The sequence below is a fragment of the Moschus berezovskii genome, chromosome 3 (assembly GCF_049115385.1).
Source record: "Moschus berezovskii isolate FMDL1 chromosome 3, NW_MosBer_1.0, whole genome shotgun sequence".
In the NCBI taxonomy this organism is placed as follows: Eukaryota; Metazoa; Chordata; class Mammalia; order Artiodactyla; family Moschidae; genus Moschus; species Moschus berezovskii.
In genome coordinates, this window is record NC_142462.1 from 102189409 (window position 1) to 102216435 (window position 27027).

The 27027-nt window shown below is 57.4% G+C and overlaps 1 protein-coding gene across 1 annotated transcript in view; it reads left to right on the plus strand.

The window, feature by feature from the left end:
* SND1 (staphylococcal nuclease and tudor domain containing 1) overlaps nt 1-24614 on the plus strand; it is a 426838-nt gene extending 402224 nt beyond the window's left edge. The window contains exons 17-24 of the mRNA XM_055421219.2: nt 10100-10288; nt 15301-15442; nt 18769-18892; nt 19768-19837; nt 20800-20913; nt 21648-21851; nt 23832-23876; nt 23986-24614. Of these exons, the coding sequence (XP_055277194.2) occupies nt 10100-10288; nt 15301-15442; nt 18769-18892; nt 19768-19837; nt 20800-20913; nt 21648-21851; nt 23832-23876; nt 23986-24051 (954 nt within the window). The 3' untranslated portion in view covers nt 24052-24614. The remainder of the gene's footprint in view (nt 1-10099; nt 10289-15300; nt 15443-18768; nt 18893-19767; nt 19838-20799; nt 20914-21647; nt 21852-23831; nt 23877-23985) is intronic.
* The last annotated feature ends 2413 nt before the right edge of the window (nt 24615-27027 follow it).

Below are 27027 nucleotides of genomic sequence, written 5' to 3' on the forward strand. Positions count from 1 at the left end.
GTAAAGCCTGAGCGTTTAGGTCTGCAAGGCAAAGTACACCTGCCCCCGAGCAGACCTTGGCATCAGGAAGGTGTAAGGCCTACAAAGGCATAGCTGGCATTCAGATGTGGCCCGATTTGGTTACCTTCAGGTCAGAGATTTGACTGCCTCGTACAGTTCCTCCATGGGTCATGTGCATGCATGCTAAGTCACTTCAGTCATGTCCGACTCTTTGCAACCCCATGGACCACAACCCTCCAGGCTCCTCTGTCCATGGATTCTCCAGGCAAGAATACTGGAATGGGTTGACATGCCCTCCTCCAGGGGATCTTCCCAACCCAGGGATCAAACCGGTGTCATCTGCAGCTCTTGCATCGCAGGCAGATTCTTTACTGCTGAGCCACCACAGGTCATACACTAATTTCTCCTGAGAAAAGAAGCCATTCGACTTCTCACCCCTAGTTCAGTCCCTGCAGGACACAGGTACAGCCTCAGGGACTCCGTCTGGGCTTGGGAGAACCCCATGTGGCCCAGACCAAGGGTTGGGGCTCCGGGTGCTATCTGGAGGCTCCAGATGAAGAGCGGTCCTCACTGCTGTCTCTGGCAGGACTGCTCTTCTCCACATCACCGGGAGCATGAGGAGAAGCTGGACCATTCAGGTGCACCCCACTTTCAGAAGGACTTCCAAAGCCAGCCTCGAGCTCAGGAAGCCTGTGGGAAAGGATGCCAGTGGGGGCACCCTGCACAGGGGTAGGGCCCCCGATTCAGCCACACTCCCTGTGTGAACCTCAGGGAAGAGACAGTTAAATCGCCCTCCGGTCCGAAGCCCCAGGTTTTCTTGGGAAGATGAACAGTCTGCTTTCCTTATTGTCTGCACCAAAGGAACAGGTTGCGTCAGTCTGTAAACTGTGTTACCGCTTGCAGAGGCCTGGAGTCAGCAGGTTTGCATTTCCCAGCAGACTGAGCGATGCTGATCGCCCTGGCTCCTCCTCTTTGCCTCAGGCATGACCAGGAATTGCCCCTGGCTCCCCACCTCTGGCATCCCACCCCTGAGGTGTTCCAGGAGAGAGAAGAGGAAGCCCTGAGCTCCTAGCTGGGCCGTCTCACCCAGTGCTCAGGCCAACCCTCAATTCCCAGGCGCTTCCTGGCCCCTGTGGCCACTGTGCCAAGCTGGGCCTGATTTGCAGGCATTCCTAGGGCCTTGGCTTAGACCAGTGCACAAATCAGAAACGAGATTTTCCAGGGAACAATTGGTGCTGTGGGTTGGGCTTGAACGCGTCATCTGGTCTGCAGGTGTTGAGGGGTTGGGTAGTAATGCACTGGTAGGGACTGGAGCCCTGCTACTCCAGGAGCACAGGGAAGTTTGGGATGGACCCTCGCCTGCCCCCTTGCTACCCGCAGCCCACAGTAATGCAGCCCAGGAGGCATTTCATAGGCACTGCCTCTGCGGCTTCCAGAGCGTTACATTATTAATTGCATCGTGTTAATGCTTATCATCTCTGAAAGACATCGGTGTGCGCGCATGGCCGCGAGTGGAGGGGACGAGTCGGCTGTGTTAAGCTGCTACTATATTAAGGTGAGGTGTCTCTTCAAGTTCACGGCTCCAACAGCAGGAGAACATTACAGCAGTATGGGGGATGGTGGCAACCCCGGCCAGCAGCGTGGCTGCCTGTGCGAGGCAGGAGAGGAGGCTCGGTGGCACTCAGGTTGCTCCGGATTGCTACTCGCCTACCCTGCGGGAAGCTGTTTGGGATGCGTGGGTGGGGAAGAGCTGGAGTGCCTTTCTTCCTCTCCCCGGCTCCACCCTCCCCTCTCCGCAGGCTCCTGCGGGGTTGCCTGCAGGGCCTCCCCGCCGGCCCTTCTCTCCCATGCAGCCCCTTGTCTGTCTGCTCTCTCAGTGCCTCCCAGTCATAGCGGTGCACCTCCAGTGCCGCCACCCCAGTCCCAGCTCATACCGTAGGAAGTTCTGAGCAGAGAAAACCTTAAAAACCTGGTTCAGCGCTCACTGAGGCGTGGAGCAACTGGAGGGGGCTGCCCAGCCCGGAAGAGGCAGAGCTGGTCCCTGGATGGCTGTTTAGTCCAAGGACTTTGCTTTGCGCCTCTAAGCCTTCTCCCCATCCAAGCCTCATTCCTCTCTTATTCCCAGTTCCAGGCTTGTTGCCGATGGCCTCGGGGTTACTGAAAGCAGGGCTGGGACTCGCCAGCGTATGGGGAGGATGGCGGCTTCTGCCTATCACTGGGGCCCCTGATGTCACCTCCCCAGAGGTAGTGCTGAGCGCTCCTGCTTTGCCTTCAGGAGGAACATGCAGCCAGCATCCCCTCGCCCCCCTTGTGTAGGAAGTCTTCCTTCCCAGATGCTCCAGGGCAGGGGTGCCCTAGCTGCTGCCTACCTGGGATCACCTGTCCTGCCTGAGGCAGCCACCTCCCTGGGGGGAGGGAGCATCCCCGGCAGCTGTGTTCCAGGCGTTCCTTGGCCTCCCAGCTTCTGGGGCTGAGGCCCAGTGATTTCCTCTGCTGCCTTGGGCACTGCGCAGGAGAGAGGATGACAGGCTCTTGGGGGAGACTACCTCTCTTCCATTCTCCCAATACACAGAAAGGGAAAGAGGGGTTATATGGGAGGGGAGACTCGCCACTTCTGCATTTTGCCAGAAATCCCCTCTGTGCTGTACCTCCTTGGGCTGCCCTGTCACCATCCAGAGCACGCCACCCCCACCTGTGCGTCCTCCCCAGTTCAGTATCTTCAAGTTCTCTTGCCCTGAGTGCCCCTGGCGGCTTTGCCGAAGCTAGCCTTTTCATGGAGGCACCCTCCAGCGCACTCCACCCCCACCCTACCATGAAGAAGGCTACGGGAGGGGCCCTTGGTCTTCCCAGCGTCACCCCCAGACTCAGAGCCACTGGACATTCATCTTGGCTCCTGGAGCAGAAGAGGCCGGGCAGCCAAATGAAGCCCCAAGGCGGCTGGCATTTCCTCTGGTCTTCTAGCTGAGCTCTCAGGTGTTCTTCCTCAGACACACACGTTACTTTCAGAAGGCTGATTGGCTGGGGAGGGCCTGGGCAAGTGAGTCGTCCTCTCTGTAAGAACATCAGCCCTGCCTGCCTTTCACTCCTCTCACTTCCTGCACACCCACCCCCCTCACCTGGCTGGCCCCACATGGCTCCCCAGAGCAGACGGTGCCTCAACTGCCTGGAGTGGGAGAATGACTCAGGCCCCTCCGCCCGCTTGACTGAAGCAGCTCCTGTGTTAAGAAGCTGGACAGAATCCAGACAGGGAAAGAAGGGGACCAGTTGGGGTGGTGGGGCAGGGATGGAGAATATGTTTGTGGCGGGGGCCAAGAGAATCCAACCACTAGGAAGAGGACTATGAGAAACGAACCATGCACGCACCACCGCCGCCTTCCCTCCCTGGGTTGGAAGCCTGCCCCCGTCTCCTCTTTTCTCCTCTCTCCTCTCCCCTTCCCCACTCCCCGCAGCCGCAGCCAGGAATGGTGAGACCACAGGCCGCCTGGGTGGGAACTGAGGTGTGTGTGCTGCCTGGGACAGGAGCACTTCCTCAGTAATTAGGAGACGTGCAAATTAACAGCCTGTGCCATTTGTATTAATTTGGTAAATAAGCCAGAACAATTTCATTAGTGGCACTTTAATGTGCTCGGGAGCAGGAGGACGTGTCCCATTGTGAGGCAGCAGGGCCCTCTGGCTACCCCGGCCCACAGACAGCCTGGGACCAGTGGGTCTAGCTGCTTTCTCACTGGGCATGGCTGGCCAAACCACACCCCCTGATTGGCCCTGTGGTGGGGAAAGATTCCCAACCCCACCCCTGCCCACTCTGATTAACCACCTCTTCCCTCACCTACCTCTCTGAGTGAGAACCAAGGGAATTGAGCTCAGCCAAGCAGAGCTGCTGCTGGTTGCAACTAGCCTGACTGCTGTCAGCTGGCCCTGAGCTGAAGGAAGTGGATGCTGCTGTACATCACCAAAAACTCACGGTCAGAGTTAGGATTTGAGCCCAGGTCTGTCTGACTGCAGGATTCATGCTCTTTCTACCATGCAATGGTCCAGTCAGTACACCCAGCTCTGGGGCAGATTTAGAGAACAAGGTTTGCTCCCGTTGGAGCTGACAGTCTGCATGTGTGCTAAGTTGCTTCAGAGTCCCACTCTTTGCGACCCCATGGACTGTAGCCCATGTCAGGCTTCTCTGTCCATGGGATTGATTCTCCAGGCAAGAATACTGGAGTGGGTTGTCATGCCCTCCTCCAGGGAATCTTTCCAACCTAGGGATCAAACAGAAGTCTCATGTCTCCTGCATTAGCAGGCAGGTTCTTTGCCACTAGCACCATTTTAGCTGGTGAATAGGGATATTTTGAAATAACTGCTCCTCCCCAGGAAGTAAATAATTGAAGAAGCATTTGTGTCAAGCACCCTTTTAAGTGTTCAACATACTTAGGTTGGCTCATTTAGTCATCAAAACACATCTTCTGAGATAGGAATCTATCACAATTCCAAGATAAATTGACTCACCAGAAGTCAAGCAGGTGGTGAGTAAACGTCCCTGCTCCGGAGTCCATGGTCTACACACTGTGGTCCCTGAGTGTCAGAGGGAGATATCCGGGCCAGGTGTTCAATTCACTGCAGGCCAAGGTTAGGGAACCCATCACAGGAAGATGGTGTTGAATCTGGAAGAGCTCAGCTCACAGGGCCTAGTTCAGAACCACAAAATCCCCGCCCACTCTGCCAGTATCAGGAGCAGAAGATGAGAGACGCTGGCAGGTGAGCAGAGCATCCAGGATGTCCAGTGGGCCAGCACCTCGGTGTCCTTCAGCTCCTGAGGATCAGGTCTGCCCTTTAGACATCTAGGCTCTTGCTTCTGTCTTAACCAGAGTTATCATGAAGCCACCCCCTCCACGTGGCACCCCCTTCTCAGAGCCTCTCCTCCCCCCAGCTCCATGTGTTCCTAGGCTCCAGCATTTGGCTTCAGTATGAGCGTTGAGGGTGGGGAATGAGGAAAGCCATCATCTGTCCCTTGCTGACATTGCTTGTGTCTATGTGTTCCCGTGAGCCCCTCAAGGCTGTTATCAGCCCACCTGTGTACACACCAAATGCCACATGAAGTGCTGTGGCAACCCGTGGTGATCACCCAAGGCCTGACCTCCCTGATGTCAGTGCCATTGCAGGAAGCCTCCCAAGCCACTGCACAGAGAGTCCAGGTCTCTTCCTGAAACATCTCTTCCAAGATGCCAAAGAGACAGGCAGCCATGTTGTATGGCACTTCTCACTTTACACCACACTCCATGAGTAGTATCTCAGTAACACTTGGGGTAGCCAGAAAGAGACCAAAAGAAGTTTCTTGTGCACTTGACAAGAAAGAGCCTCCCCTAATTCCTGTCTGCAGTTGGAGGCAACTTGCAGGAAATTTCTGCTCATAGTCTGTATACCAGAGATCAAACCGATCAGTCCTAAAGGAAATCAACCCTGAATACTCATTGGAAGGGCTGATGCTGAAGCTGAAGCTCCAGTACTTTGGCCACCTGACACGAAGAGCCGACTCATTGGAAAAGACCCTGATGCTGGGAAAGATTGAAGGCAGGAGGAGAAGGATGAGATGCTTGGATGGCATCACTGACTCAATGGACATGAACTTGAGCAAACTTCAGGAGATAGTGAGGAGGAGCAACTTCCGGGAAGCCTGGCATGTTGCAAAGAGTTGGATACAACTTAGCGACTGAACAGCTACAACATCTGTATATGGAAAATCCTAATTATAAGTGAGCCCATATTTGTGAGTTCTCTCACTTGCTGGAATTTGTTACCTCTGTCAGCACCCCTGTGACTTTTTGGATCATTTGTGAATGTGCGCAGAGCAGCAAGTCTCACAGGGAGTACATTCCCAGCTGAGGCTACACACGCGGTAGCTCTGCCTTCTTGTTTCAGCTCTCATCCTGCGAATGAGTGTCCTACTCATGGCTTAGCACCGAGGTTTTCAGGGTTTCTGCACTTTATGTTGTAGTTAAAAATGGCCTCCAAGCATAGCGCTGAACTGCTATCTAGTGTTCCTGAGTGCAGGACGGCTGTGATGTGCCTTAAGGAGAAAATCCATGTGTTAGATAAGCTTTATTCAGGCATGAGTGACAGTGCTCTTGGCTGTGAGTTCAATGTTAATGAATCATCAATATGTATTAAATACGGTGTCTTTAAATAGAAACCATCATTGAAGCAGGTTATGTATTGATAAGTTGATAGAAATGTAACTGGAGTCTTGTAGGAACCTAACCGTGTGTTTCCCCAGGAGGCAGTGGTTCAGGATTCCCTAATTCCTTGTTCGTAGTAACTTTATAGCGATAAGTATCACAGATAACTAGAGAGAGAGACTGCTGCTGCTGCTGCTGCTAAGTCACTTCAGTCGTGTCCGACTCTATGTGACCCCATAGACGGAAGCCCACCAGGCTCCCCCGTCCCTGGGATTCTCCAGGCAAGAACACTGGAGTGGGTTGCCATTTCCTTCTCAAATGTGTGAAAGTGAAAAGTGAAAGTGAAGTCGCTTAGTCGTGTCCGACCCTCAGCAACCCCAGGGACTGCAGCCTACCAGGCTCCTCCATCCATGGGATTTTCTAGGCAGTAGTACTGGAGTGGCTTGCCATTGCCTTCTCCAAGAGAGAGAGACTATGTATATATTTTTTTAATTAGAAAAATACCAGAAATTTGATGAGTCTTAAGATTGAGTCTTAAAGCTGAATAGAGAAATGGAGCTTTTACAGATATGAAGAGCTGAAAGTGTTAGTTGCTTAGTCCTGTCCAACTCTTTGTGACCCCATGGGCTAGCCCACCAGGCCCCTCTGTCCATGGAATTCTCCAGGCAAGAAAACTGGAGTGAGTCACCATTTCCTTCTCCAGGGGATCTTCCTGATCCAGGGGTTGAACCTGGGTCTCCTGCATTGCAGGCAGATTCTTTACTGCTTGAGCCACCAGGGAAGCCCATCACAGATATGGACCCGTGTAATTTTATAGTCAAGTCACACATTCTCAGCAGTGAGTGTGAAAGAGAGACATGATGAAAGACGAAAACGTAGACCAACCTCGGAGCGTTCACGGCACCCTCTGTTTGCGCCCCATGTAGAGTCAAGACTTTGGTCTTCACCCTGAACCCTCTGCCCATCTAGACTGGGGCATGTCCAGCAAGGCCAGAAGCCCAGAGACCTAGGTGCAGCGGGAACACTGGCCCAGCCCCAGCCCTCTTCTAAGACCAGCCTACCTTCCCCAAAGCCCCATTGTTTGACTGAGAAATTACTGTGGTGGCAGCAGCTGTAATAAAAAGGAGAAGTGGGGACCCACAGGCGACAGCTTTATCTCTCCCTCTACAGCCCAAGATGGATTGAGCAGCAGCACGGTGCCTAAGGCCAGAGATTTCTTTCCTCTGCGGCCAGCTGGGCCCAGGGGCTTGTCAAGTCCAAGTTAGCGTTATCGATTGCCAGCAGGGAGAGGCTGGGTACGTGTGAAGCCAGGGTTCACCTGCCAAGAGATCCTGGCTGCTCCCCAGCAGTGTTGGCCCCAGGTGTGGCTGCTTAGTCACTCGCTGGCGTCTCCCCCTAGTAGGAGCCTTGAGAGGTCGGCATCTGGTTTGTGGTCTCAGAGGGTGAGGTGTGAATTAGAGGTTGGCGAGTAGGGTCTGAGCCTGGGCACCTGACAGGAGAGACGGATTGTGCCTGTCTGGTCGCCTCTGCCCCTCACGCCTCTGAGGCTCTTATCCACGGCAGGAATCTGGTGTGAGAGGAAGCCACAGGCTTCTCGTCACAGCTGCAACGGGCCACCACGAGCCCTGGGGGCTGGAGGGAGGTCTCGTGCTTGATCAGGACAGCCATCCTGGCTTTAGGAAAAGGACATCTGGCACCGAACATGGTGGAAGCAGACAAGAGGCACTGGCGTGGGCCTGGGAACTATACCAGTTTGAATTGTTTTCAGCTGGGCCAGAGGAGGTGTCTCGGGAGCCCCCAGATGCAGAGGAGCCCCGTGGATTGGCGGTAGGAGCCAGCGTCGGCACCCCCACTCTACCCATTGTCTCATGAGCCCCCAAACATAAGGCAGGCAGTCCTCTATTCCTCCCAGAAGTCGTCTGGGAGCAGCTGCCGCTTGATCGTAGCATGCTCGATAAAGCGCGGCAAATGAAGACGAGGTGGTCTTCCCATGTATTTTCCTTCCCTCCCTGTTCTCGTCTGAGTCCCACAAGCCTGCAGCCTCTTCCTCCACCGTTAGCCCTCCCACCGTCGGGATGCCCAGTGCTGCAGCACCCAGGGCATTTGCAAGGTGGCAGAGGGCTCTTCGGGCAGTTTGTCACTCACTTCAATGAATTTCCTGGGTGGCGAGCTCTTGAGGCACCTGTGCTTTATCGTGTACCATTTTGCCCACCTGTTCTTTGCCACATACACAGGTCCTCTCAGTGAATTAATTGCCGGGATTAGAGAAAGGGGAAACCAGTTTTGCCATCTACAGTTGCGGCTCCTCCCTTCTTCCAGCCCTCAGCAGCGTGGTGCCCGTGTGGGGTGGACACCACCCGGCACTCCCACCTGGGCTCCACCAGGGAGGGGCGAGGTCAAGGGTCCTGGATGATGGGGAGTTGGCCTTAACCCAGTGGACAGTGTGGGGGTGCGGCGTGGGGACGTCAGGGGTGTGACTGAAGGAAGGATGCTCTTGAGACAGGGCTGTGGGGAGAGGAGAGGCGCCAAGGAGGCAGTGGAGAAAGAAGGCAAGCAGGGCAGCCTGGCCTCTGCTCTCAGCTCTGCCCCTTTCTGGCCCCACTGCCCCTGTGTCTCGGTTTCCCCACTAACAGAGTAAGTTGGATCAGATGGGTGTAACACCTTCTTTTTCTAGCTCTGATAAACTCTTCGTATCCGCTTCTACAGTACACCCCCACTTCAGGCATTGTTGAACGTGCATTCCACCTGAAAGGGTCACGGAGGGCTTCGTGGAGGAAGAGGGTGTTCACAAATGGGAAGAACACCTGGCAGAGTCCTAACTCTGCCAGGAGAGATGCTGGGGACACGATTCCCTGTAAGGAAACAGAGGCCGCTTGGGTGCATGGAGGGAGGGCAGAGCAGGGAACAAAGTGCAGGACCAGGAAGGCGGGACCCCGGCTCCTTCCTATTCGTGTCCTCGGCAGCTGCCACTGGCTCTGGCCCAGGCTTCAGAGAACTCCCAGGTATTTAGACACTCATTTTATTGCTTAATCGAGCTTGAAGCCGTTTAAATGAATACAAGTTTTTACGTTTGGCAGTGAAGGCTTTTACAGGCCCCTTTAGCAGGGGAAGAGGTTGGGAGAGAAGCCGAGAAGGAATTCCTCCTGGGCCACTGCCTTCATGAGGTGGAGCGCCATCCATGCTGGGTCGGGGGTCCTGGGTCTCAGGGAGCCCTCAGGGGAGGAGGCCCGGGAGCCCCTGGGCTCTGCAGGGATCCTGCCAGCTCTGGGGATCAGCCAGTGTGCTCAGCCCCAAAGTCAGGGCTGATGGCGGTGAGCACACCCCTGCAAAGGGGTAACCTCCCTGGAATCACCCCCTAACTGCCCCTGCACATCAGTGTACTTTATGCAACCTGTCCCCTTCCCGCCTCTCCCCACCTGGCTCTCATCGCCCGGCTTTTATTACCTTCATTAAGCATGACTTCATTCAGCTCTTCCAGGAAGAACACAGGTTCTCCCCTCCTTGGGGATTGCCTTGCTCTCCACTTCCACCCAAGGCTTACCTGTCTTCCTAGCAGAGCTGGGGCTCAGTGGGTGCTGAAGAGGAGTGGGTATTGCCTGACTCACCCCTGACCTTTCGCTGTGTACACACACAAACACACACACAGCTCACTTAAAGCTAAGGAGAGTCAAGATTTCCCTAGTAGCTCTCTGCCAAGAGGAAGGGGAGGGGATTTGAGGAGAGGGGAGTTCTAAAGTTGCTTTGTCAGTGACCTGTCTATCAATGGTGATTCTGGGGTGCAAGAAGCTGAAAAGCATAGACCAGCTCATGCTCTGATTCACCGTTCCAGCTGTTCTGTCCGTGGAGTGACCATGGTGGCAGGGGCCCCGGGGCCTCTCTCTTCCTCTGCCCACCCCAGGCTCCCGCTGCTAGCTGACACCCCCGTTTCTGCTCACTAGGTAGAGGTGGAGGTGGAGAGCATGGACAAGGCCGGCAACTTCATCGGCTGGCTGCACATCGACGGCGCCAACCTGTCCGTCTTGCTGGTGGAGCACGCGCTCTCCAAGGTCCACTTCACCGCCGAGCGCAGCGCCTACTACAAATCCCTGCTGTCTGCCGAGGAGGCCGCCAAGCAGAAGAAGGAGAAGGTAGGCTGTGGAGCGGGGCCTGGCGGGGAAGGCGCGGCTGCCCTCACTCACCCTGCCTTCCCTCCACACCAGCACTGCTGCCTCCATACAACAGATAGAGCGCTCCTGTTCCCCGTCAACTGAGTGACTCCGGCTGGCGTTGGTGTCAGACCCCACGTCAGCCACCCCACGCTGAGGCGGGCCCCGGACCCTCTCTGAGCGCCCCTGTCTGCCACCCCGGCTCTGGTGGGCCTGGCACCAGAAGCTGCCTGGACACTGACCTTGGAGCCCGGAGTCACCCGAGACCAGAGGCCTTCCTTCCCCCACCCTGACCCTCCAGTGCTCTCAGAGGGGCCGGGTGGCCTGCAGCCCACGTCTGAATTTCCTTCACATTGCCCTGCAGGGAAGCCCATTTTGGAAGCTGCCCCAGGAGATGCATAAAGCTGTTAGGACAGCAGATTTACAGCCCGTCAGCCTGTGCAGACACTGCATTGAAGAGGCAAGGGGGGTGGGTCGGGAAGCAGCTTTTGGGAACAAATGGACGATTAAGGAACCCAGCGGTTTGGTGATGGGAGCCAGGCTCGGCAGCCCCCTACCCCTGCCCCCACAGCCTGTCGCCACTGACTTACGGCTCAGCCCCGATAATGGGGATAAATCAGCCGGCCACCAATTTGTCAGGGCTTCTCGGAGCTTGAGGAGGATTTCATGGGACAGCCGTGCTGAGCCATAAATTTGTTCCAGGAATAAATGTTTCCTTCCCCATGGGGCAGCCATCTGGCTTACAACTCACCTCTCAGAGCCAAGGCCCAGACACTTGCCAAAAGGAGTGGGGGGCCCCGGGGCCCAGAAGCCTCCGGCTCCTCCCACCTCTCCTCTGAGAGAGCATCATACTTCCCCCAGGGGCCAGGCGCCAGAGGACTTCTGGGATCTCTGTGTCTCTTAGTCTCATCCCCTAGGGATTAGGACAGGTGATCTACCCTACTAGAGCTGGAAGGACTCCAGGGAGAGGTGGCTCCAAAGGCCAAGACAGGTGGAAGAGACTGCCCACGTCTTGGAGGGGCAAGCAGGCCACCACGGGGCCTCTGGGGAGGATTCCACTTCTGTCCCAGTTCTGCTTCCATTACAGCTCCCGTTATAGCTTGTCTTCCTAGAGTGATGGGGAAGCAGGCAGCCTCGGCTCCTACGGCAGAGGCACTTCCTCTTGGGTTTCCTTTCTGTGACAATTGAACTTAAGACTGACACCCCTTTTGTCCTCTGCTCGCTGCAGGGAATGGAGGAGAGGTGGTGCAAACGCTGACCAAGTTAACAGCTGTGGGACAGTTCAGCAAGCACCCACCTCTAAGTCCCAGATTCTGGAAGTATCTCTGCCCCTGGCCCTGCTCCCTGGCTATTCGACACCTGAGCCTGGAAGCCATCTCTTCAGATCTGAGTAGCCTTCTGCCGTCTGAGATTAGAGACCCCAGAGGGACTGAGGAGAGGACAGAGAAGGGAGTCTGGCCAAAGCGTGGCCCCTTGCTTAGGTGCTGAGCCAGGCATCACTATTTACTACGCAGTGGATTTGTCTGGAAGAACCCAAGTCATCATTTCTCTGGTGCCACGTGATGGTGCTGAGGAGTAATTACCAGTGATTAATTACTTACACAGGCTGCGTGGTTTTATTCCAGTCCAATTAAAATGCAGCACACCACTCTCAATGCAAGGGCCCACCTGCCTCCTGGGGTTCTCCTGCACATCCCCTCCTCCTTGAGGCCTGGGTGAACCTAGCCTGACCTCCCTCCTCCTGGTGGGGCAGCTACTCGGGAATAGTGTGGGCAGAGCCTTGCAGCAGCCCTCTGAATTAGCTGGACTCAGACAGGAGAATCTGGTGGTCAGCTGGGGAGCAGTAAACTTGGTATCTGAGGTGTCCCCAGGATCCCCAGCCTTGCCCCGCTGGTGACCCCCTGAGAGCTGCCTTAGCTGTGGAGAGACAGGCGCATCTGGGGTTAAGAGATCATCGTGGTCTCTGTGGGCTGAGGAAGCTAATACCAAGAGATTTTGTGAGCCCAGGGCAAACAGAGGTCTTGGGTGGGTGTGATTATGTGCATGTGTGCAGGTCTGAATGGGGAGCCCCAACAATGCTGTGTTCCCCACTCAGAATTTAGCTGCCTCCCTGCAAGGCCTGATCCCCCCTGCGCCTTGCCATCTCCTCTCCTTAGTGAAGAGGCCAGTCTGTAAGAAGCTGGTTGCAGGGTTCCCCCTCCCTGTCCTCGGGATTCTGGGCAGATCTGAGGGCCAGAGAGGGAGCCTCAGATGGCAGCTGTCTGTCCCCCATACCCTCTGCCCCACTCGTACCTCGGCAGGGCCCTTGACAGGCCTGGATTGGCCATCGATTGGCTTTTATTGAGCTTAGCTTCCCCACTGCGGGCTTGCAGGCCTCCACCACCCTGGCTGCATGCCAGCCCCACCTCTGGAGCCTCCTGAGCAGCGGTATTAAATAGGATTTAGAAAGGAAAGGTTCCATGCAGTGGAACCTCAGTCCACATGGCCCGCAGCCTGCCAGGAGGAGGACCCGGGGCTCCCCCGGGAGGAAGTGCCAGGAAGGCAGAGGGGAGGGGGGGCAAGGTGAGGGCAGAAGAGACTCCCTGTCCTCTGCTGCTGAGCTGGCCCCGGGGCACAGGGGATCTGAGCAGGACAGGAAGTGGCTGACCCAGCAGTGCGGAGTGGAGGAGGGAGGGGGGCCCCCTGCCCACTGTCCCCAGGGAGCTGTAGCCGGGGCCACCGAGGGTGTCTGGCTGACGTGTGTGCTTCTCCTTGCCCAGGTTTTGCAGAGGGACAATCGCAGTCCGTGTGGGCCCAGCTCGCCCTTGTTCTGAGGGTGGGGACCTGCCCTCCAGCTGACTGACTGCTTCCCACCACAAAGCCACCTGCCTGGGACACACTGACCACTTCTGCAGGGACCCCGCAGGGCTCTGTGACTGAGGGCCAAGCCTGCCCTCTCTTAGAAATGGAGCGCTCCGTCTGAGGAGCGCTCCGCCTCTTCTGGCCTTGGGTAGCCTCAGGCTTCCAGTGTCCTCTGCTTCCCGCCTGCCCGCTGCCCTGTGAGCTGTGGGACCCCATAGGACTGGCCTGTCTCTGCCTCCTGGTAGGAAAGGGGCCTGAGGGCCACCCCGAGGCTCTGCCTGCATCATCCCTGAGCTCCACCCCGCTGCCCCCTGAACCTGCCCGGGAAGACGCCCCACCTTCTCTCTCCAGGAGGAAACCTGACTCTGTCGCCTGAGGCACCTTGTCTTGAGGAGTTTCTACTCTCAGCCTGTCAGTCTGTTCCCATTCTGTCCACAAGGCAGAGGAGCCTGCCTCCCCTCCAGCCGAGGGAAGTAGGGTGGGGTTAGGCTGGGGGCCAGTTCAGGAGCCAGCGCAGGGGCCTGGGAAAGGCAGGGAACAGGAGCGGAGGGAGGCCCTGACTTGGTCTGCAGCAGTGGGGGCACAGTCTAGAGAGTGATGCTGGTGGGCATGGCACAGAGGATAGACTGCTGGGCCAGGAATGCCGCTGGCGACGTCTCCGCAACTCCCTGGCAGCCTCCCCACCAGGCTCAGAAAGTCCCTGTTGCTCATTCCAGTTCCTGGGGCCCAGGCCTCTCCTTCCAGTGGAAGGACACGCACTCGTGCCACATTAGAGGCAGGAGCATGGTTTCAACGGGTGTGGCCCAAAGTGGTTCAGTAACTCTGGCTTTCATCTGCTTCTTGGTGCACTGCCCCACCATGCCCCAGGAGTCTGTGTGTAGCAGAAGGGTCACGTGGTCCGACTGTCACCTTTGCAGGGGAAGAAAAGGAGACTCAGAGAAGACATGTGACTTGACCGAGGTCACACAGCAAATTAAAGGGGAAAATGAAAGGACCGGAGTCCACAACTCCCACCTGCGGCTTTTCCCACTGCTCATCGCTGCCTTTTGTGTTCAGGGGCCCAGGCGATGCCAGAATTCCCCTTGAAGGGCTCTAGGGCCCAGCCCCCATGTTCAAATCCTGGTTCTGCTACGTCTAGCAAGCCTGTGTGCCTCGGTTTCTTCGTTTGTAATATCGGGGGTAATGCTGATCCCTTTTGAAAAGTTTGTTGTGAGGATTAGATGACCTAGTACTTGGGTCACATTTAGTGTGGCCCCTAGTGAGCATAGAAGGTTTGGGCTAATAACTCCTGTCACTGCCCGCCCGAGTCCTGTGTGTGTGTCTGTGGGAAAGTGTGTGGTCCAGTCCCCCAGATTCCCCCAGCCCCTTTCCGCCACCCAGCTGGAAAGCCGTCTCCCTCCCCTGCTCTGACAGGCCTCACTACTGGGATAATCTCCTGGCCGGGGGATTGGACTTGACGCGCTGTCACCCCGCATCAGCTTCTGAGCACTGCAGCCCTGACAGCGCAGGGCTGGGGGAGGGAGGGAGAGGGAAGGGTGGAGGGCGGCGGCCCGGCTTCCAAGCTGGGGTCAGAGCAACCTCCTTGAGGTGCAGAGGACAGGCACCCTCGCACAGTGGCAGCCCTCCCCTGCGCGGCCCACGCCGCCGCTTGGAGAGCCTCAAGAGCGCCCGTGGCCCTGTGAGGAGGGCCTGGGAGTTCAGTGACCCTCACAGGGGGTGTGAGGGAAGGGGACTGGGCACCCCCACAGGGCCAAGGGCCTCACACGCCTGGCGTGCGTGGGAGTCGCTGGGAGTCTTAAGTTATGATTCCCTTTCCCTGGGACCCTTAGAGCACATCCTGATGGGCAGGCGGGGGTTGGGGGGGTACCCTGGCACCTTCGCTCCCAGGAAGATGCCCAGTTGTTCCAGACACCTCAGAGTTTGGGAGCTACTGGACTGGAAGTTCCCCTCCCTCCACCTCTGCCCTCCAGGGCCTCAGACCAGCAGGATGCGACATCTGCCCCACACTCGCCCGCCCCCACATTCGCCCGCCCGCCCCCACGCTCACCCGCCCCCAGAGCAGTGGTTCTCCCTGCCTAGAGCCCCTTTCCTGGCGTCCTTTCTGACTTCACTTCCTGAACCCCTCACCTCCCCTCTGCTGACCACACGTGCAGGTCTGGGCCCACTACGAGGAGCAGCCCGTGGAGGAGGTGATGCCCGTGCTGGAGGAGAAGGAGCGCTCGGCCAGCTACAAGCCAGTGTTCGTGACAGAGATCACCGACGACCTGCACTTTTATGTGCAGGATGTGGAGACAGGTGAGCGCACACCCAGCCCCGTTTCCATCGCCTCACAGCTCCTGGCGCGGGGCCGGCCCACCTCAGGATCCCCCTATTTGGGTAGGGGGAGGGACCCAGGCCTCCAGGGGCCCCCCTGCATAGCTTGCGGCTGCTGCCCACCTCCCAGGCCCCTGAGCGGCACTCTGGACCCGAGGTCACATTCTCAGCCGCAACGGAGCTGGTGAGGCTGAGCGGTCCTCTGAGGACTGGTGAGGTCACCAGTCCTGTCTGGGTGGTGCTCTGAGACTCTTAGGTCATCGTTTTCCTCCCAGACGCCCCTGGCGGGGCTGGGCAGGAGGATCGTGCCCTCAGAGCCTATCAGGAAGCAATGGACAGATTGTCTCCATGTGGCCAGGAAGCGCACGCCGGCTCTGCTCAGCGCCTCTGCCCCTCAGCCTCCCTGGGGAGGGCAGGGTGGGGGGAGCCCGGGCTTGTCTCTGCTGGGGTTTCTCTTCCTCCAGAGGTTCCCGTAAGCCCCGAGTGGTGACCAGTTGTCATGGAAACAGGCAGCGCTCTAGGGGAAGTCATCCCCAGGAAGTCTTTCTGAAGGGCCCTCTTTCTCCACCTTCCCTCTTCCTCCTGTGCCATGCACTGAGGCCTGGGTCCTCTCCCCGCTGTGCCCCTGCCCCCTGCCCTCGGCAGAGAGCTCAGGCTTCCAGAGGAGAGAGGGCAGTAGAGCCGGCTCTCACGGCAACTGCGCTGGGGCCCCTCTGGCCCAGCTTCCCACCTCCACTCCCTGTACTCTGTCCCTCCTGACCTCCCTCCTCTCGTTTGCCACCCTGTGCAGGGAAACATTTTAGTTGAGGTCAGAGAAGAAGGCTCTTTAAGCTACTTCTCGGTCGAGGAAACCAGGTCTTTGCGAGGAGGAAGGGGTGGGAAATGTCAGCGACACTGAGGCAGCGCCGCGGGTGGCAGGGTGCAGCTCTCCCTACCCTCCTCAGCCCCACTGCAGATGGTCGACACCCTCGTGTCAGCTACTTCCCACTAACGATACTGCCCAGGCAGCTGCATCTGTGGCAGTGTCACTTCACCAGGGAAACTGACCACTCTGAGCCTTGGGCTGGCTGGGCTTGAGAGGGGAGCGGAGCCAGGAGGGGCTGAGATGAGCTGCTGAGCCTGCAGGGTTAGGTTCTCTCGTGGTCAGCAGCATTCCTGGTGAGAGGGGCCCAGCCACTGCCTGGGGAATGAAGCCAGGAGGAGACCTCCAGGTCTGAAAGGTGGCCCAGGTAGGGGTGAGAGCTTCTCCTGAGCCCAGGAGCTGGCAAGAAGGCCCTCCGCGAGCTTGGGGAAAGGGAATTCAAAGGAGACTCTGCCCAGGGAACCCCAGCTCCCACAGGCTCCACCTGGCCTCTGGGTCCTGTCAGGTAGGACTCGCTTTGAGTAAGAACAGGTGCTGGGGTCTCCAGGGGACAGAGCTTGAGGCTGAGTTCAAGGCCTTTGCCACGTAGTCTCTGATCTCAGAGGCTTCCTGTATCGGTTCTGCACCCAGCCTGGCTGTCGGTGACAGCTCTCAGAAGCCGGGACACTACACCAAGTGGCAGCCAAGGCAGATAACAAGGAGAGAAAGGGAACTTGGGGGGAACCATGTATTGTTGGAAGATTGGAGGAGCAAGTGCTGCGTGGCATGCCACCTGGATGGCTGTGAGATCCAGAGAAAACCCTGCCCTCCGTCAAATCCATGAACAGGAACCTGGACATACACAGCCTCCCTCTCCTGAAGCCCTTCGCCCCTCTGGGAGGCAGGGACATCCTCTGGCCCTTTTTCCCTTCTCTTAATTAAAGCCCGCCTTTGGGAAGGATCTGGTGAAGTAATGAATGCATTGCCATTGGTCCTATGTGACCAACTAGGCTCTGTGTAAGGACCTCCCAGAGGGCTTTGCCTATTCGCAGAGCTGTTGCCTTGGAGCAAAATAATAATAATAATAATAGAGCAAGTATAACAAGATGTCATCTGTGTAGAGGAGGCTTCTATGTCCCTGAAATTTTACTGTCTGGGCAAGAAATGCAGGCGCAGGAGAACAGAGGGTTTACTGCCAGGCAGGGAGAGGGCAGCTGCTTCTAAAAAGTCCCTGAAACCATCTTGTGAAGGCCAGGGCAGGGCCCAAGTGTGGACAGGTGCAAACCTGCAGACCCCTCTCCAACACAGGCAGTTACCAAGCACCCTGCATGGCCGGAGCTTTACTAGGTCTCAAGAGAGGCGACAGAACCAAGTGAGCTATGGTCTGTGCCCTGAAGGAGCTCACGGTGCAGTGGCAGAAACATAAACCAGACAGGGAGTGGATAAGGCCCGCTGTGACAAGTGTACCAATGGCTAACACGTGTCAGGCTCCTGTAACAGGGTGGCCCCAGGCCCTGAGGGTGGGGGGAGGAATCCCTCATTCCCACCACACACACCGCCCCCCACCCCATCACCCTCCCCCAGAAACGAAGCGGGTGGAAAAAGGCCAGGTGTAGAGCTTGAATCAGAGCCAGAGGGACGTAAAGGAGAAGCCACTGGGACTGACGCTTAGTAAGAGGGTGGTGACGGGATGCGGCAGGAGGGGGCCCCTGAGAAGACTTTGGGATTGCCACACCCAGGGACAGACAGACCAGCTGCCAGGTGGTTGACCCAGGGAGTGTGGTTCAGGAAAGAAAAGGAAGGGAAGGGATCCCACCCCACCCCATGGAGGAGGGCAGTGAGTTGGCTGGGAGGGTGGAACCACTGCTGGCAGCGCTTGGAGGTTCAGTTCCGCATGTGTCTCTAGACGCGTCATGTCAGAGCGGCCACATCTGAACAGGCTGAGACTGGACCCCCCTCCCGGAATCGTTCCCACCTTTCACAGCCCAGATTCTGAGGTCCTTTCCTTGTGCAGGGTCGTAGGGGACACCCTCCTTCAGCTCCACTTTTGTCCCTGGGAGACTAGGCAGAGAGTGGCTACTGTCCGTCACCACTTCTGTGGCCCAGGCCAGGGCCAGCCCTGGTAGGAATGGAGAAGGCAGGTTGGCCTGGGCCTTGCTCGGTGCCCACTCACTTTCTCCACCTCCTAAACCAAAGCCCAGAAACACTCCTGCGCATCCCCAGGGAGAGCCAAGACTGGAAGACTGCGTGCCTCTTAGGCCCGAAATGTCTGCAAAATATCATGAACCTCCTCGAGCAGGGACCAAAGAGAACTTCCCTGCAGGATGGGGGCAAGCCAGTGCCGTGGGCACCCTGCAGCAGTCCACATCCTGCCCACTCCCCGGGCTCGTCTTCCACCCAACCCCATCTAGAGATGAGGCTCCAGGGAACGTGGCACCCAGGTCTCACTCCCTCTTCCTCCCCACAGGCACCCAGCTGGAGAAGCTGATGGAGAACATGCGCAATGACATTGCCAGCCACCCTCCCGTCGAGGGCTCCTACGCCCCCCGCCGGGGCGAATTCTGCATCGCCAAATTCGTAGATGGAGACTGGTAAGCCACCTGGACCCGAGCAAGGCAGAGTCTTACGCAGGAGCAAGAGGAGGTCTGTCTTCAGGGCACCAGCCAGCAGAAGCCAGCCAGCCTTGAGGCATTCGCCGTATCGGGCTGCTTTCCACTGAGCAGTCGCTCTTGGCCTTGGCCAGCTCTCCAGGGTGGGCCTCTGTGTTGCCCGTTTGCAACCTGCAGTGTAAGCCATGGTTTTTCCGCGGTCGGCCTCTAGGGTACAGGGGTGTCCCTCCTCCTCTCTCCTGGGCTCTTCTGTTGGGGGTGCCCTGGCTGGCTGCAGCTCTCCAGCAGCCCATCACCCCGCACAGGAAAGACGATGTCAGGAGCGGGCAGGGGTGGTGAGGGGGTTCTGTTTCCTGTGAGCCCAGACCAGCCACCACCCTCCACCCCAGCAGTCTGGTACAGGAGTAGCAGCACTCCCAGGCTGCAGGAAGGTCACTTACGTCTCATCTACCAAGGGTAGGGCCCATGGCCTTCCCAGGGTGACGAAGTGACTTGGATGCGTTCCCTGCTGCGGCCTCCCAGACAGATCTGCCGGCTAATTACAGCTGCTGTTTAGTGTGCTGGGTTTAAACAGCAGACATCAATCTAGTCATTAGTCTTGTTGCTTTATGCCCCAAGGACACATTAATCTGCTCCACATGCTCCCCTCTCCCTCCCTCTGCTCCCAGCTATGCTCTGATTCCATTAGATGGGGTCCCGGTGGAGTCCAAAAACTGGCCCCGTGTGACACCCATGGGTGTTCATTCTGAGCCCTGGGCGGGGAAACACTGCACCCCCTGACCTGCCATCGCTGAGACTCCGGGGAGTCCAGGCTCCTCAGGGCTGTCCCTCAAGCTCTGCCCGTGATGCCATTGCAGGTACCGCGCCCGAGTGGAGAAAGTCGAGTCTCCTGCCAAAGTACACGTCTTCTACATCGACTACGGCAACGTGAGTGCGGGTTGGAGGTGGGCGAGCAGCATGGGAGGGGCCCTCAACACACCGGCCCCTAGGTCGAGTCCATCTGAGCTTTAGACCTCCTGCTCCCTCCCTGACAGATGGGGACCCTGTGGGCCTCTCTGCTGCTCGTCTGACAGGCCCAAGTCCTGAGGGACTGGGCAACACCAGCCTCTCTGCTCAGAGGCCTGTGAGCACCAAGCGGTCTCCTGTCCAGGCCCAGTCAGAGCCCCCGTTTCTCTCCTGCCCAAACTCTGAAGAGGGGCCCAGGAAGTCCTGGCCCTGTACAACCCGTCTCGTGGTCCACAAGGTGCCTAGGTGCGGATCCCCAGTGCATCCCAAACCAGGCTTGCTGAGAAGGGACTGGTACCCCCAGGAGAAATGCCCCTTGGACTGGGCCTGGGAGTGTGTTGACCATTCCCTGCAGCAAGCTGGAGAGAGAGCTGTCCTTCAGAGCCGTGCTGCTCCTGGGGACTGGTGTGGGGGGGGGCTGTCCATGAATAGAAAGCCCAGAGTGGGGCCATGCTCCCAGCCCACCACCCAGGAATACACACAGGAAAGGGTTTTGCTAACTGGTGTTGCCCTGCACACCTGGGCCAGGACCCTGATCTTAGAGTGCTCTCCCAGCCAGGGACCCCTGCCCCTAACCCCACCCCAGCCTGTGGGAAAGTGGTCAGGGAGCCCGTGTCATGGTGGGAAGGCATTGGGAAAAGTGGAGACAGCAGTGAGAGTCCAGTGATCAGGTGGGCTGTGTCAGTTGGAGCCAGCAGGTGTGCCACCACCAGGCCCCGCCTCCCCGACTTTGCTGACCCTGCAGGCCTGTGCCTGTGGAAACGGGTCCTGGGTGTGGGAGGGGGCTGAGTTAGAGCACTCAAGTCCCTGGCCACTTGAGTCGTCCCCCGAGAGCAAGGGGGCTTCCAGTGCGTGACGCCGCTGGCCCGGTGTGTCCTCTGCAGAGGGAGATCCTGCCGTCCACCCGCCTGGGCACCCTGCCGCCTGCCTTCAGCACCCGTGTGCTACCAGCTCAAGCCACGGAGTATGCCTTTGCCTTCATCCAGGTGCCCCAAGATGTGAGTCTCCACCCCTTTCTTCCTCCCAAAGGGGACCGTCCCCTGACACATGACCACTGCTGCGGCCCCAGCAGGAACCCACAGGAACTAAACGCAAAGCCGTCCTGGGTCCCACCTCCCAACCCCTCGCCCACTGTCACGGGGCTGGGCCCCTACCGTGGCCCCGGCTTGGGGCCTCTGCCTCTAGCCTGCTGGGCTCTGGGCTGCAGTTGTCTCCCAATACTCCTTCCAGTCTCAGACGGTGCCACCAAAAGTGACTGTCCCCAAACAGATCTGACCAGGTCACACCTCTGCCAGAAATCCTCTGCTGGGGCCACCCTGGCTGATGGGAGGGGGTGGAGACAGTGACGGTTTGTTAATCACAGGCGGGTGGGAGTGAGGGGCATGGCCAAAGAGGTCCAGGTCAAGGCGCGGTGGCCTTGGCATTTGAGTCAGCTTTTGAGGAGCCATGCGCAGGGTTGGGGAGGGGAACCTGGTGGGGCAGGGCACACTGGGTGAAGACTAGTACCAGCTGCAGGCAGTGGCACGAGATGAGTCGGGCCCTTGTCTGCCCTGGCAGAAAGGTGATTCTTTGTATCGTAGGTGGGAGGGGTCTGGGCATGGGGCGGGGGGAGCTGAGTGGGGAGTGAGGTGATGCCAGCACATCTAGGCAGACTGGTACGGGAACTGGGGCCCTCACAGCTCTTGACTAGCCCCAGCCTCTTGCGCTGACCTGGGTGTGTGCCCACCCGCAGGAGGATGCTCGGACCGATGCGGTGGACAGCGTGGTGCGGGACATCCAGAACACGCAGTGCCTGCTCAACGTGGAGCACCTGAGCGCCGGCTGCCCGCACGTCACCCTGCAGTTTGCTGACTCCAAGGGGGACGTGGGGCTGGGCTTGGTGAAGGAGGGGCTGGTCATGGTGGAGGTGCGCAAGGAGAAGCAGTTCCAGAAAGTGGTATGTGCTGTGGGGGGCGGGACAAAAATGGTCCGTGCTGTAGGGGTGGAGCGGCCCCTGGCGTCCCAGAAGAGGGTGGGTGCCCCCGGGAGCCAGTGAGGAAGCAGGGACCCACCATCCTGCTGCTCCTGCAGGGGAAAGATAATGGATTTGGGTTTGTTGGGGTTTTTTTAAAAAAGTTAATTACTTCCCAAATTAATTGGCTGCCGGTTTCGCTGGAAACTGCAGCTGCAAAGTGGAGCAGAAAGTTTCCCTTTGCCCATCCCTCCCGGTGACAGGCCAGCAAGCTATGCCAGGCATGGCGCTGAGAGGGTCACAGCCCGGCATGCTGTCTCTCCTGTCCTCACGTCCTCCTCTCCAAGCCCATCAGCAGCTCCCAGCACTCTGTGCCACCTGAGCTGCTTACCCAGAAGACTGCCACAACCCCCCTCCAGCCTGTGGGGAGCTAGACCTGAGTCCCGCCTCCCTCCTTCATGAAACATCTGGCCCTGGGGATCAACCATTGGACACTTGAGTCTCCCGTTCATGAAGTGATGAGAGCGGAACCAGCCTGACTGCTCCCTAGGGTGGACCACGAGGATGGGGTCTGCCAGCTGGGAGACCACCTTGCACAGCTCAGTGGTAGATCATGAGAGCCAGGCTTTTCCACTCAACACTGTTCCCTTCCCAGTTCCCCAGCCTCTCCTCATGACATGCCAGCCTCCAGGGACAGGGCAGGCTGGTGGGAAGGCCCCGTGCCCTTCTGCAGCACCCAGCTCCCCCACCCTCCTGAACTGGAGGGACTCAGCGGCAGGGTTGAAACGTACATTCTTCTCTCTCCACTAGCCCTTGCTTCCCCCTTCTCCCTGCTCTTTTGCCTTTCTTCTCTCCCCACGTGAGGAATGGGGATTGGTGGGTCTGTAGCTCTGGTTATGCAGGTTGATAATTCATTTGGAACAAGACTTCACTGTGGATCACTCCTGTGTCTTGTCTGGACAGGAGGGGCCTGACCCCTAGTCTCCCTGCAGTTTCTTGGATCACTTCTAGGAGTTAGCTTAAGTTTCACTATAAACCTGGAGATCTTAGTGTCCCCCATATGGAACTATCCATAATGTTTCTGGTGTCTGTGTGAGTGCTAAGTCACTTCAGTCGTGTCCAACCCTGCAATTATATGGACTGCAGCCCACCAGGCTCCTCTGTTCATGGGATTCTCCAGTCAAGAATATGGTGTCAAGAAACACCTGATGTGTTTGTTCCCCTGGTGGCTCAGAGGTTAACGCGTCTGTCTCCAATGCGGGAGACCCGGGTTCGATCCCTGGGTCGGGAGGATCCCCTGGAGAAGGAAATGGTAACCCACTCCAGTATTCTTGCCTGGAGAATCCCATGGACGGAGAAGCCTGGTGACCTACAGTCCACGGGGTCGCAAAGAGTCGGACACGACTGAGCAACGGAACAGAACAGAATGTGTCTGTTTATTCACTTGCTCATTCTCTCAGTAAACGTTTACTGAGGATCTGCAAATCTCTGAATGAGAGAGAATATTCCTGCCCTATGGAACTTGCATTCAAGCATGAGGAGACAAAGAATAAAATAAAAAAGTCAACAAGATTAGACATTAGACAGTGAGGGCAATGGAAAACAGAAAGTAGAAGTAAAGGGAATCGGGAATGTGGGGGAGTGGTCATAATTTTTAAAAGGGGATCATATGAGGTCTCGTTAAGAAGGTGACTCTTAACCAGAGGCTTGAGCAGGTGGGATAGGTAGCCAGGTGGACAGGAGAGAGAAGCATGTTTCAGGCGATTGGAACAGCCAGTGCAGAGTCTGGAAACAGCGAGGAGATGGCGACTCTGCACTTGGATTTTCCTTGCAGGGAGCTGGGAACCCCTTGAGCAGGGAAGTGATGTGACCTGACCTGGGCCTCTGCCAGGCCCCTCTGGCTGCTCAGCTGCAAGTAACCCCTCCTTGACCATCCTTCCCATTGTTTTCTTGCCCCCTCCTCAGATCACGGAATACCTGAATGCCCAGGAGTCAGCCAAGAGCGCCAGGGTGAGTTTTTGCCTCAGGAGCCCCAGAGGGTGCTGGGAGAGGGGCTTTGGCCATCTGGGTTCCAGCCTGTCCCACCTTCCCTGACGAGCCTTTTGCTGTTTTCTCACAGCTGAACCTGTGGCGCTATGGAGACTTCCGAGCCGATGACGCAGATGAGTTTGGCTACAGCCGCTAAGGAGGGCACCGGGTCTGACCCCCAGCATTGCTCACGCCAGCACCCCTTCCTCTGCCAGGAGGGTGTTTTCAGCTCCAGACCTCAAATCGGGGGCGTAGATTGGGTCCAGCTTTGCTTCAGTGTCTGGGAATGTCTCGTAGGGCGGTATCTGGGCAGGGGGTGAGAAGAGTCCCCCCACCACGGTTTTCGGGGGGCAGGCATTGTCTTCCAAGAGGACAGACACTGCCCCTAGCTGTCTCTCCAGCTGATTTTGTTTCTATTTGGAGGTTTGTGGGGTTTTTGTTCTTTTTTTTTTAATTGTCTTCAAATCAAGAATAAACATGAAAGACTTTGTCCTAATTGGGGGCTTAATCCTGGCCCCAAGGCCGGCTGCCGACTGGCACCCCACGTCCATCCCAGACCGCCCTTCTCCCCGGCTCTCTGTCCAGCTGTCGATTATGTGATTTCTCTGATAACGTCCATTCTCAAATGCCAGCGTGTCCACATCTGCCCCTTTGCCCAGCCCTCCCTATTTCTGTATTTAAAGCTTTTGAGGCCCAATAAAATAGTACATGCTGTCTGCAGCCCTTATTGGTGATGATGGAGCCCAGAGCCCAGAATCTCGACAGCTCCAGCCAGGAGGCGACCTGGCCCTCAAATGACCTCCAGGTGTACCTGACCATGGTTCCTGAAAACAGCCAGTCACAGGAATCAGGGCAGAACTTCGGAGCAACTCCCGGGGCTTGGTGGGCATACCTGGCACCATGGCCATCGTGCAGAAGCCTGCAGGTCTGCTCTTTTGACTCATCTGCACGTGACTGCTCTCAAGAACCTCAGCAGCTCAGCATACGGTGCCCAGGCGAGAGGTTGCTGGGCCTGTCCTTTGGCCGGACCTACCAGCAGCCCCCAAGGGACCAGCAGGGTCTCGCTGAGAGAAGTGAGGTGAGTTCTGGCTTCCTGCTGCAGCGAAAGGAAAGGCTAATGGCCAGACAGACTGGCACAGTGCACTGAGGTTGAGGCCCCTGGTCTCCACCCGGATCCCTCCAGCATCCACTGGAGAACGAGGGGCTCCAAGAGGGCTCAAGGCCCAGGCTGAGGAGAGCCAGTCTCTCCAGGTTAGCTCCGGCTCTGTTTGACTTGACAGGGTGCCCACAACCCCAGACTACTCCTAGGCCCCGAGGGGGCACCCTAAGCGTGGCTGCTGCGGTGTGTGTGGTGAGATGCCCCCGCACTTCTCAGGGTGAGAAAGCAGATATGCACGTGTTGTGGAGCTCATCGCTCCAGCACCCGAGGGAGCCTGCCTGTCCCCCCAAACTCCAGAGCCCCGTCCTTGTGGCCCTGACCTTCCTAGGCATGTACTCAGGTGGTGGCCTGTCTTCTTGGCAGCTCCCCTTTTCTGCCCCACGTTCTGATCTGGGGTGATGCTTCAGACTGCCATGTATTAAGATTGGTCATTTCTTTAGTCAAGTCTTTGGGGAAAGTCAGAGGAGGTGACTTTGTGGGGGGTGCGGAGGACGCTTTGTGGGGCCTGGCTGGCCAGCTATCATTCCTCAATGAGGTCCAGGTCCCCAGAAAATTCTGGCTGCTGGCAATTCTGCCCCACACTCACTTATTCAGGCCCAGGGCTCATGTGGGGTTCTGCCCAGGTCTCCCGTCTTCCTCTACTTGGGGTGACTCTAGTTAAGGGGAGAAGTGAGAGAGAAGAACCAAGGGCGGGGTGGGGAGGGCTGTCACGTGCAGTGCTGCAGCCAGAATCCCTGTGCCCCCTCCTCCCTGGAGGACTCATGGGCTCTGCCTGCCGTCTCTCTGGATTGGAGTGTCTTTGATCCTCAGATCAGAACCTCTTCATGGTCCAATAAACCATTTCCCATGGCTCTGGAAAGCCCCAGTGGGGGCCCGCTAAGGCTGCAGGAACGCAGGTGGTGAAGTCTGCCCTCTGTCCTTGCTCCTGGAGAAGCTGTTCTAACCCCTGCAGGCAGGCCCACTCACCATGGTCTCTCATTTTTATCCATCAACTGGTCGGAGAGAAAAGAATGCCCATTTCGCCCATCTCGCTCCCTTCTGGTGGGGCCCAGAGGTAGTCACTGTGTATCCACTTGAACACAGTTGGCAAAGGGGCAAAATGCCAGCCCACTCTTTTAGTGAAAGGGTCTGAAATCATGTCTCTATCTTAACAGTTTCCTTGGTTACATCTGCGCCCAAGGATAAACCCTCCATGGTTCTCCAGCTGAAATGATGCCTGGGTCTTCCCCCTTCTTACTGTCTTGCTCCAAGGCTGATTTAGACAAAGGTCAGAGTGTTCACCAGGCCGGAGGCTCTGTGGCTCCTGGTTTTGGCCCCAGTTCAGTGTTCTCTTTACCACATCAGTTGAGTTCCTGAGGTCTGTCCTGGCCAGGCAGGGCTGGGACTAGGGTGAGGTGAGCCAGGCACCTAAAGTACAGAATTTAAGGAGGCGCTCAGAGTGTGCGGGTGCCTTGGCATATTTTCTTTTCATCCCCCGTTGAGGCCAGCCAGCATCAGCACTTGCGCAAATAGCACCAAAAAAGAAGAAAACCATCTCCAAGGTCCTTCTCCTGCTAGAGTTGCAAAACATGCTCCTTGATGTTGGCTCATAAGCTCTGCCTCCCCATCCTCCTTCCCAGTTGAGCGACCGAATTTTTTGAGCACCTGTCATTCATCCATCCAGCCATCCACCAAACACAGGTTAAGACCCAGTGGCACAGGCACAGCCGCGGGTCTGCTGAGTACCAAGGCCACCTCCACAGGCCCTCGGCGTGCAGTCTAGGTGCCCAGGAGGCAGCAGATGCTGAAAGCCCAGTAACAAGCCTCAGCAGTGGTCTCACCCCAGGACAAGGCCGAGGCCCTCGCCTAGTGTTTGGGGAGGCGTCACAGAGGAGGAGGAGGGCAGGGTCGGACTGCTGGATGGCAGGAGAGCAGCACTGCTGATCCGGGCAGGCTGGGAAGTTTCCCAGACTCAGGACTGGTGCTGCAGACTCC